At 41.5% G+C, this 12,516-nt stretch overlaps 1 protein-coding gene across 1 annotated transcript in view; it reads right to left on the minus strand.

The window, feature by feature from the left end:
* Positions 1–7,836: 7,836 nt before the first annotated feature.
* The window catches only part of adgb (androglobin), a 48,178-nt gene continuing 43,498 nt past the window's right edge, over positions 7,837–12,516 (minus strand). Inside the window, exons 34-35 of the mRNA XM_044169371.1 lie at positions 9,827–10,010; positions 7,837–9,645 (exon numbers count right to left, since the gene is read on the minus strand). Of these exons, the coding sequence (XP_044025306.1) occupies positions 9,454–9,645; positions 9,827–10,010 (376 nt within the window). The 3' untranslated portion in view covers positions 7,837–9,453. The remainder of the gene's footprint in view (positions 9,646–9,826; positions 10,011–12,516) is intronic.

Here is a 12,516-nt window from a genome sequence, read left to right on the forward strand (position 1 = left end):
GCTCCAGTTTCCTCCCACAATCCAAAAGATATTCAGATTTGGTGACACTAAATTGCCATAGTTTTAGTAAATTGCAATGGTTTTCTGTCTATATGTGTGTCAGCCCTGTGATAGACTTGTGACTTGTCCAGGGTGCACACCACCACTTGACCAATGTGAGCTGGGCTCCAGACCACCGCAACCCTGCAAAGGATAGGTGGGTATAGATGATGGATGGATGGCTATATTGGAGCCAGAAATTATTACTTGGATGTGATGTTCACCTGAACAGTAAGTCTGAGGATACTAATTAAACTCATTAAAACTTACACCTAGAATTTGTGTAGTTTCTGTCTCACTGCAGACCCCTAAATTTGCGGAATACCTTGTACCCACACTAGCCAAGGCACTGGGCTCAGGTCATGAGCTCACATTTGGGCCCCCAAAGAGTAAAGAAATAAACATCTACAATGTGTGTCTCCAAATAAACACCATCAACTCAGTGGTCCCCCTTATGATACTCATTCAGTACTTCTGACAGGCTGTGGTCTGCCTGGACTAGCTGCTATAAAGGTCTACCACTCAGACAACTTAATCACTGGTTATATTTCCGCTTAGCTCTTAAGTGAGTTGAGTTCAGAACCTCAGTGCATCTGTGTATGTTTGTAAGGTCACAGATTAAAGTACCAGCCTTGACAAGCTCAGCTGAGGCTGCTCATGCTTGAGTGACACTGAAGTTGCCACCTGTTTGGGCTGTTTGCTAACACGCTCGTCTTCGACAGGTTGCCGCCAGCAGCAGGGACAGGGGTTCAGCAGCGGAAGTAATAGCTGTGTTTGTGCTCTCTTGCTAACAACACCTGATGCCAACTCTGCCCTAAACTGGAGAAAGTCCAAAAAAGGGCATTTCTATGTCCACTGTAACTGCACATTGTAATAATCAATGCTGATTATATGAGCTTGTCCGTATGTGTTTCCACGTAAGTCCTTTGTTGAGAGGCAGCTGATGTAAAGGATGCATCAGGGAAATGAAGATGTTACTGAATAAAATGGAACAAAATATATGAAGAGGACCAGGGAGCAAATTATTAATTCAGTAATCATACCAGGGTGGCTTGAGAACAATTGTTGCAATGCTGATTTGCATAATGAACTGAAATTGACTATACGCACCTTTCAACCCCAACTGATATCGCCTGATTCAGAATACATTACACAGGCAAACAAAGAAGTCCTTATTAGTCCATCCTTGCATGTGTGTGAGTGAGTGAGTGATGTGGGAGGGGAGGGCTTTTGGCGACTCTGACATCAGTGATTTAATTTAGCACCATTGTGTTGTGGCGGTGCCATTCATCTGGCTGCATTGTGAGTTTGTGTGTGTGTTGTATTTTGAGTCTGACTGCTGTGTTTGTACTCTTTGATAAGGCTTTTCACTGAGGCAGCGCTGTATTAGTTTCCTTTTTTTGTAAAGTGTAAAGAAAGCAGGACAGAAAGAAAAGAGAGGGGGATGGACAAGCGCAGGTGTAAATCCCATGTACAGTCAAGGTGATAGGGTTATATTTATTCATTTGATCAATATTTGGTCCTTAAGTCATACTTTTAATACAGCCAGAGATTATTAATTATTTCATAAACTATGTCATAATTTGTTTTACCTTGAAAATGCTAGCAACAAGAGTTGAAAAGAGCAGGACAATGGAATAAAGCTTTTAGGGCAAGGGCATGTTTTCCCGCAACCTTTTCCAGAGAGCAGTTGACAGTGAAGTGTGTCCAGCCTTGTATTTTTGTAGTTTCTGGAGTTCTTTTAAGCTTAAGTCAGTTTAACGTCTTGCAGATTGAACTATATCCTACAGCATGGGGAACTTTATTCTTAGGGACAACTGTATGTGGACCAATTACATCAGTGCAGAACACCCTGTCTCTGCAGCCCCCGCATTATCTATGTATTATCATTCAACATTAATCCACTGCTAATCCCAGGTCAGAGGTAAGGGTGGATGAGCCAGGAGCGGCTGCAACATGACAACTATGACTGACTGTATCAAGCAGCTACTGCATTAGCGTTATGCCCACTGGCTTTGCTCAAATGATAAAAGTATACATCAGCTTTGGCACAAGCCTGTTTTAGGCAATGCTGACTTAATCAATTAACACAGAATCAAAATACACTCCATCTACATTCAAGTATATTTTATACAATTTTTTTTCTTCTAGTTTTTAAGACAGCAGCGGGGGAAGCAGATTGCAGTGAAGTGAAAACACCTACCTACACATGCAAATTTGCATATATTACACACAAATTTGCATAAAATATTATGAATATGCATCTACACATGTCATATACATATATCTACATGCATCTCATTACTCTGATCTTACAGTATAGGATTGTATGTTATTTGATTATAGCTTGTAGTTGAATTGCATTATATTCACTTTTTTAAAATGTAATTTTGTATCTTTACCGATTTTTTTCGAAAGAGATCTAAAATTACAAAACTAATGTGGAGTTGCATAAATAGGCAATGCTCAAAATCTTGGAGAAAGTGAAAAACCCAGGGGCACACAGGGGACAATAGCAGGTCGCAGAGAGTTGGGGCGTCCGCCTGTCATGCAGACCGACTGGAGTGACAACGACCTTCCGCCCTCACTGACAGCTGTAGTTAATCAAGCGAATCATAGCACACCTGAGTTTATGACCCCAAGCCTTCCTGTGGCATTCAACCACTGTGTCCTCATACAGCAAGTATATGCAGTATAGCACTAGCTAACAAGTGAGAGGACATTATTATTATCACACATAAAGTATAACTCACACACATATATGCTGGGGGCTTGTGATTAAAAGGAACAAGCAGAAGAAACTCATGAAAGTTATTGGTCACAAGAACTTATTCACTCATAACACAGCTGCAGAGCAAAGCAGAAACATACCAAGCTAACAAAAATATGCATGATACACATACATACTGACAGGAACATACATTGCACACACACACACAGACGTCCCAGAGAGATTGCAATTCCTTCACGGAACACTTGACTTGTCTCTGAGGATTGTCTTAGAGGTACATCTGTAAATGTTCCTCCACAGAGCCCCCACTCACCCCCACCCCCCACCAACCCTTATGGTTACAGTGGGGCTTCTAAATATTGATGGGGGGATAAAAGAGATGAGGAGATGGGGGAGGAGAAATCGACAATACCATAAAGCCTTAATCACGTCCATAGCGCTCCTAATCAAAAAGCTGGAGTCTAATACAAGCAGGAGTTTATGATCCTCGCATCACACCTCATTTTTGACAAATGGGGGATAGAGAGACGAGAAGACAAGACTGTAAAGATCCGTCTACACCAGGAAAATAGTTAGACGTGTTGTTTGATCAAGCTTTCAAGGTCATAAGGTCACACCTCCCTAACAAGCCAGAAATGACTGAAATTGCCGTTTGTGGCTTGTGTGTGTATGTGCAGGCATGTTTGTGCAAACCGTCCATCACGGGATGGACGTGACACAACGTCATCTTGTCTCGACTCGGGGAAGCACAGCTGGTATCAATTCCAATAATCACACACACATACAAACACACACACATATGCACACAGTCGAGCAGATGGATGCCACTATTAAAGGAAAGGGCACTGCCAATGTTACCATCACAGCGACACAGGACCTCTGGGAGGACAGATTTCTTAGAAAGAAGCTGCACTCGGCATGCAGCCAAAATAAGGTTTACTTAAACTGGTCATCCGGAGATTGAAGAAAGACACATGAGAGGTGAATAACACTATGCCCTTAGTTCAATGTCACTGATTCAATGAGTCGAGACCACTACTATTGTCAGTCTCAGTCCTTTAAAGGCGCAGAGGTGTAATACAATGCAGTTAGTGAAAGACTACCATGTTTTTGCTGGTACTAGGTCAGACAGGGACCTGAAAGAATCCTTATCTTAAGGAAAATTAGGCACAAAGGGATGTGTGTGTCTATGTGTGTGTGTGTGTCAGAGTGAGAGAAAGAGAGTTATCCTGTCCTGTTATCTAAGATAGCAATAATCAATGCTGAGCACAGGACAGGTTATTGATGACTCCCTTGTACAGCTCTAATCAATTCACACTTTATCGAATCATCACTACACCACCACCTGTGTCGCTGAACTGGTATGTGGCAACACACTGAGTCCTTTCTGTTAGAGTTCAAAGTCTGTCAGGAAAGAATCCTGACCTGATGTGTTCAAATAAAAAGGAAATATGAAGCCAAACACATCTGTGCTGTGAAATGGGCACTGAAAAGCGGATTCTGAAGAAAGTTAAATCCCTTTTCCTCCAGGACCACAGTGGTGTGATAGTGAGCCGTCTTACCGAGGACTCCTCTCGTTCTGCAGCCTCTGATGGTAAATTAAGCCACACAATTATCCCCTGTGATTGGCAAAGGCTACTGCACAATCCAATAAAGTGGGATGAAAGTTAGACTCCTGTTTTATTGGCAACCTGACACCTCCCGGCTGTGCAGTGTAAACTGAGTCTGCATCGCTGAATTAATGCGATCGTCTCCAACACGAGGCAATTAGGTTGTGATTCAAGCAGTCGCTGTGATGCTATTTAAGGAAATTGTGTGTATCCTCCCATCCAGCCATCTATGTATTAGATTACCCTTCATCCACATATCAGCTGAGGCAGAGCTTTGAAGTAGTGACATCAAATGATGCATGATTAGTGCTGTACTAAACAAAAGTGTTCCTTAACACCATGCACACATGGAATAAATATCTTCATCTATGCATACAGGTACAAACAAACAAAGAACCACAACTGGGGCATTCTAAAGCACTATTCGAATATGTTTTGAAATAAACACTTTGGACAGGCTGTGGCACAACAGGAAGTTACATCAGCTGCATCCTGACAACTGTGATGACTTCTCTATAATAACTATAGACATGTGCAACTTTGAAACACACAAGAGCAGCCACCAAGAGAAGTTCCCTCATATCAGTGGTAGTTAGTATAACTGTCAGGGGGTGTTAGTTTGGTCTAAAATATCCCAGAAGGCACCTCAGATGCAAAAACAAGTATCAGTAAGCATGGACACACACACACACACACACACACACACACACACACACACACACACACACGTAGCAATGTGCCCACACATACACACAATCCCTTGATCCTGGCACTGTAAAAATTGTGTAGTGATGTGCTGAGTGAGGGACAGCTGTCAACACTGGCCTATGCTTTGAATAGCAACTTGCCTATCTCTGCTGTCACTGTCAAATCTTTAAGGGTACACAGAGATGGACCACAGATCAGCCCCAACACGCGGCTCCTTAGCCCTGCTTAAATATTGACTCGGTTTGACCTTCAAATAGGGATAGACTAATCTTTACAAAGTATTAACTGGTAGTCCAGGGAGGATCTTGCAGACAGTGATAAGTGCGGACCGTAAGGAAATAAGGAAGATACAATTAGAAAGCTAATCTGTATAAATTACAACAGAACACATTCTTACACAGGATTTCTCACGCTATAGGTCTCTTGTCAGCTAAATCTGATGACAGGTACTGTTTTTCTATGGTGATGATGACCTTGTGTTCACTCTTTATTCTTTGCTTTATTCACTCTGCACCTACAAATCTGAAGTGTTGCAGTTTTTTCGTGAACCCCCCCCCTCCCGAGTCTGCAGAGCTGTGCTGTGTTGGCTGAAGAGTGAGGTGGTGTTACTTGAGAGCAAGCCAAAGAAGACTGAAAAGCGAGTGAAGCCAAACCAAGGTGAGGCAGGGGAAAGAAATAGTTGGGTTTCAAGAATGAGGCTGCAACCAGGTCAGCATTTCTGTGTCTGCAAGTCTGGGGGTTCCGTGCGTGCGTGCGTGTGTGTGTGTGTGTGTGTGTGTGTGTGTGTGTTTCATGTTCTTATATCCCGGTGGGGACTTTAACCTGATTGCACACTAACCCATGTGTCACCGTGGGGACAAAAATTGAGGTTCCCACGGGTAGAGACTGCTTTTTGAGGGTTAAGACTTGGTTTTAGGGTACAGATTACAATTAGGTTAAGGTTAGGGTAAGGGGCTAGGGAAGGCATTATGTCAATGACATAGTGAAACAAACGTGTGTGTGTGTGTGTGTGTGTGTGTGCATGTGCGTGTGTGTGCATTAGAGACAGAGTTAAAGGGGTTTTGGATTACTGCAGTAAAGCCTAGGCGTCAATCTCACCTATTCCCCTTCAGTGCTATCGCACCGTCAACATACAGTAAAGGCTTGGCCTTCTGCCCCTTGTCGTCTGAGCTGAGTCGTAGCCACGGCAGCACAGGCTTCTCTCTTTCGAAGTCTTGCTCTTCTGTCATTTATCAGCATAGCAGGCTCTGAGGACGGACCTCTAGAGACGTTCAGTCCCAGGGGGAGAGAGCAACAACAATGGGACAATGCTGCAGCATGTCAAGCCAATAAGCCAAAGGACCCTGTATCCACCCCGAGCCAGCTGGAAGTGTATGTTTGTGTCTGGGTGTGTGTATGTGTGTGTGCTTACAGATGTGTGGTGGAATGCATGAAAGGCGAATAAAAAGGCAAAAGGAGTTAACTGAGCATAAGGCTGTTGAAGACCTGAAGGGCACTGCATAATCTTAGCAGACATTACAGATTTATTACAGATAGAATGCTAAATAAGTCACTGGGTGGTGCACAATTCAGAGATGTACAGTTAAAGGAATAGTTCAACATTTTGGGAAATACACTTATTTGCTTTTTTGCTGAGCGTTAGATAATAAGATTGATACCACTCTCATATCTGTTAAATATGAAGCTACAGCAAGGAAACGATTAGCTTAGCTTAGCCAGCAAGACTGGAAACAGGGGCAAACAGTTAGCCTGGTTCTGTCCACAGGTAAAAAAAAATCCACCTACCAACAACTCTAGAGCTCACTAATTAACACCTAATATCTTATTTATTTAATCCGCACAAAAACCAAAATTTAAAAACGTCAAGTTGTGGTTTCAGAGATTTATGTGCTTGAACTATGGGCAGACCGGTGAACTCCTGGAGTCAGGCTAGCGGTTAATTTAGCCTCACTGAAAGACAACAGCAGGTATATATTGTATTGCCATAGAAAAAGAGAGAGAAACCATGAAAAGATTCCTGCAAGTTAGAATGCCCTTTTGTCATTCACAAAACTAGCAGGAAAGAAATTGATTAAGGCATTCTTGAATTATTACCTCCAAAATGGAAAGTGAATTAAAGAGCCACCACAGTCTCCACACCACTCGGGCAATGTGTATCTAGTTTCACTTAATTTCATCATCCCTCTATGTGGGTCCATTTAAGAATCAAATATTCTCTTATTACTTGTGGGAAGTCAAATGCACACATGCAATCACACACACCTACACACACGGTGGCAGACTGTCCCCTTGTTTTCAAGGTTACACCAGAGTTCTTCTGTTGCTCACAATACATTTGCATCAAACCACCAGCCAACAGCTGCCAATTAACAAACAGCCTCTCTGTTAATACACACACGTCACTGACGATTACAGCGTCGGGTGATCTCTCTGTCCAACAACATATTGCGACACACATACACTCACACCCAACCACTACACCTCGTGCTGAGAGGAGGAGGAGGAGGAGGAGGAGGAGGAGGACGGGTTTAGGTGTACGGAAAACAGCAAATAACAGCTAATGTTTTAGAAAGGGAGGCATGAATTGGGCGAGAGGGAACAGTGCAGAGACAAGAGGGAATGTTCTGTGCCAGGAACAAGGCTTTTAGGATTAGTTCTGTCATGCAGTTACAAGGGTAGAAATAGTGGTTGGCTAGCTGAGGCCTGACAGACTGAACAAACACACAAAATGCAATGCATACACACACATAACACAGCAGCACATTTTTATGAGCAAAAATAACACTGCGCAATGTACACATGCAGACAATGTGTTTTTAGTATGTGTGTAGAGGGGAGGTGTAGGTGGATACATTCATATTAAACATTGTGTGCAGATATTCACACACATAAACAAATTACTGTTAAAGTTTGCTTGTGTCTACAGTATCCTTGTATGAGTTAAACTAAGATCTGAATCATATGTTGTATATTTCTAATTTACGCCCAGTATCATAATGAAAGGGAATCATTTCATACAAAGAAGAGTTTTGATAAACAAACTGTCAGCAGCAGGGTACAAAAGCAGGAGCGGATTTACTGCAGGATGACTTTGCACATGCACACACATACATACAAGCAGGCACAAATAATTCTTCTCATCCTGCTATCTTGTACACACACGCACATCCACACCCTCTAACACATGCACACACAGCGTAATGATAATTTCCTTCATGCAGCAGCACAAAATTGAACTATTCATTATTGTCACCCATGAAAACAGCATAGTGCAGGCATGGTAATGAAAATTTATGAATGTCCACAGCCACTAGATGGCACCCTCTTCCCTTTCATTTCCAATTTAGCTTCCCATTCCTCAGCTGATCAGCTGACTCTCTCTGTGGGATGGAGACCAACTAGAAGCACTCCAAATACTAAGCTAAGATATATAGCACTTATTATACTATATCAAATTCATTTGATAAACAAACACCAGATTGATCAACAGTTTTGTGTATATTAGTAACCTAACCATCTTTTTTGAAACATATTCACTCAAAACTTGGGGATTATAGTAATAGATAGTTGCCATGTTGCCGTAAAGATCTGCCGCCTATGTTTCTTTTTCCATATACAGCACTTTGCCTTGGTCTTGTAGGAATGAGCTCTTGTGGACTTCTATCAACAAGAATATATCAATCAATCAGTACCACTCAGCTTGTGGGAGGTTGGCTGTATCCAGCATGCCTTGAGTCATACAGTCAATACAGTGACCTTCTACAGAACAAAAGATTTGCGGAATATAATCAGGCATACTCGGCATCTAAAAGTCAAAGCCATACATTGCAAGTGAGATGGCTTGACATTCTCAGTGCAGTGAAAGAGGAAGTGGTTTTACATGTCTGCACACAGTCAGTAACAGCCATTTTGTCATTTAAAACGTATTATATTTGATATTTTCCAATGGAAAATGAACACAAACTACAAAGATTGCTTTTGTAGGGTAACAGTGGCTCTGTTAATACAGGTTATAGATGAAAGATGAAGGATATAGATGTGTGTTATAAGAATGTGATTAAATATGGCACGGAATACAGTATAAATGTTGTGAGTATCTTTGGTAAAAGATAAAAAAAACATTACAAACATTAACAAACTAACTTTTTAGAGTCCTTAGTTTCATATTTGCAAAGAGTCAAAACACAAAAGCAAGAGACAACAGCCCAAACAATCTTTTGGTCAGGGATTATATCATCAAGTGCAGGCTACGATGTTGTGATTAGACAAAGATTCAAAGAATCAAAGACACAAAGAATCAGTGTTCAGACTTGTTGAGAGGTGTCTGCTGAGGAAATTGAGAGTGGAAGTTAGTGCCAATGGCCATCATTTCTTCTTGCCAGCACTCTTGGCACGGTTGTTGGGCTGCTGGGTGGCAGCAGGGGTGGGGGTTGTTTTTTCTAGAAGTGCCCGCTGGGCCTCCTCCTCTTCTTGCTTCTTTTTCATGGCCGCCATCTGACGGCTATTAAATGCCTCGCAAGCATCGAGAAATGTTTTACAGTGCTGCCACAAGGCTGCCTGGAGACAAGACAGACAGGCAAAGAGAAAGAAGTTACAGAATGATGTCTAACCAGAGGGAAAGGAAGCTTACAACAGATCTTTCACACTCTCTTTCACTTTGATAGTCAAAACTGATAATTATTACTTTCTACATCTTTACTTTTAGACAGCACATAGTTCTTTCTCTGTCTTGACTGACCTTCATGTTGTCATACATCTCCAGCTGGTGTCTCATTAGCTCCTTCCTGTTGAGCTCCTGCTGTTTCTGGTGCTCCAGGACATTGTCTCGGACCAACCGGTAAGTCTGGATCTTTTCTAAGCGCTCCCTCTGCTGGATCTCCTCTATCTGTGAGTCCATCAGCACTGGAAAATCCTTTTGGCGTCTACGTATGTACACAAGAATTTTGATACAATGTGTATATATATCTGAATTCACTGTCACATGAGCAGATGCCTTTTACACCGTTTCAACATGGTCCCTAACCAGAATGTTAATGCTGGATAGTTTATTTATTCATAGTGAATGTTCAAGACTCAAGAGAAATATGGTGCTGTGCAGTTGCATATGTTCCAAATTCAGTATTTTGAAGATCAGATATTAAACAAATATTGTCAACTCAAACTATAGTAAATGTTATCAAATTCTACCAAATCTTACAGACTATTTTGTGAGATGGGAAAACTGACAATGTTGACACAGGTGGGACTAATAAAAATGGAAATGTGGCTAATAAATGCAGCGATAGGCAGAGGAAATGATGGACACATAGTCCCATGCCTTATCTCATATCCCAAGTCGTATATCCAGATTGATATCAGAGATGTCCATTTGGTTTTGGTTGTAACAATTCTATTTGGGTATTTCTCTGTTAAGAATTGATTGTATAACTTAAATGACATTTATTTGTGTGTGTGGAAAGAAGAGAGACATACATAGAGTGAATGAGTGAGGCCGTTAGTCAGTCAACATGTGTGTTTGTTTGAAAAAGAGAAATGACTGGGAATAACCCCCTGAGGCACATACACAGAGGGAGGAATTCAAAGAGAGATTGTCAGTGCTAAATATGGCTGCCTATTTCCTATAAGCTGACCTTAATGAGGAGGGGAGGCCAGCTGAGGTGATGATGGAGTTCATTCGGTTAATGAACATTGCCCTGTTCAACCTCTTTCACTGCGTGTAACGTGTGCAAATGCTATAAAGATGGCATGCATGAGTGTGTGTGTGTGTGTGTGTGTGTGTGTGTGTGTGTGTGTCTATGTGAATCTATGATGTGTCCCTGTGGTGCTCCTTTGTAAGAAAGAGGTGAACTGCAGACTAATCAGACTCCCCTAATAGACTACTCCCCAGGATCTCTCTCTCGGCTCAGAATCTCTTTCTCGGCTCGGATTGCAGGCCACAGTGTCAGCAGCCATTAGCAGCTGGACACGGACACACGTGCGGGTACAAACACACACACACACACAGCAGGAGAGGATAGAGAGGTGAAGGGAGAGGGGGCACATCTCATTGGAGCGACGAGCTCATTGGGTTCCTGAAATAGCTCTCTAATTAACAGACCCAAATATCATCTCATTTATCATGGAGAGCGACGGACAGAGGGAGAGATGGAGGGAGGGGAGGAGAGATATTGTGAGGGAGAGTAATGGGAAACTCTGAGGGGAACCGTGGAGGGAGACTCTTCCCTTTAGAACACTGACGCTGGCAAAAGGCGAAAGTTGACACTTTACACACACAGACGAGCAGGAAACTCATAGGTGCTTGTGACACTAACTGTGTATTGATATGAAAGATATTCATGGTCATTCTATTGCCAATGTGGAGTACAACTCCTTACAAAAAATGTTGCTGAAGTTAAAGCTCTGGATGATATTACTAATTTGAACCCAGTCATAGTGTTTTAAAATGATGTAGGTCAAGTCACAGATGAAGCAGACGCAGAGTGGACTGAATAAGGTCTAACTTTGTGTGTATCTTGGTGTATATGTGCATGTAAACCGAAATAACATAGAATCATTAAGTAAACAACATACACTTACTACCTATGTAGTATGTGATGTACACCAAATTCTTCATGGACCCACCAGGTCAATGATGAGCCATCACCAAGCAAAAAACATATATTGTTCATACATTTAAAGTTTTCATTTTTTCTGTTAAAAAAATAATTTCAAGTTGTTTGGTTTTTATAATCTCACACAACCTGGAATAATCTATTTGCTCAAACCTGAAGAAATAATTTACAGTATTTTAAAAAACACAAAAAACACACACAAAAAAACTATAATTATTTCAATGTAAAAATATAAAACAATTAAAGTCTTGAATCATTACTGAAATGTTTTTTAGTTGGTTTTTAGTTTTATTTTTCAGTGTGAATTTATGGTGTGGCTCATAACATAAAGCCTAATGAGCATTGGTGTACTTTTGTTAGATTTGTTCTAGAGGTTGTGTATGGAGAGCATTTGAAGCAGATCTCTTTATTAATTTTTTTTAAATTGTGTATGTCTTTTTCACCACTTAGCCTCTCACATTATACAGTATACATCACAGTCCTCTGGAGTCCATGCCAGCCAAAGTCTTGTAACACTGCTGTTCACAGCACAAATGGGAGCAAATGTCATAAATACAAGAAATCACTTGTAATGTCCTGCAAATACTGTATGAAGCAATTGGCTGAGGATAAGGATTCTGGTATGTCCACCAACATAACAACTGCACACACAAACAACCCCCTAGTGCTATCAGGCCTTGCAGCAACGGCTTAATTCAAGCTCACAAAGCTAGAAAAGCAGAGTGATCCAACAACTACATTAGGCAACTGGACCGTATACAAACAGGGGAGAGAAATAGCCTATTAGAAAACTACATTGAGATGATGAGTCTGTATT

This window comes from Siniperca chuatsi, linkage group LG16 (assembly GCF_020085105.1).
Source record: "Siniperca chuatsi isolate FFG_IHB_CAS linkage group LG16, ASM2008510v1, whole genome shotgun sequence".
Taxonomy (NCBI): Eukaryota; Metazoa; Chordata; class Actinopteri; order Centrarchiformes; family Sinipercidae; genus Siniperca; species Siniperca chuatsi.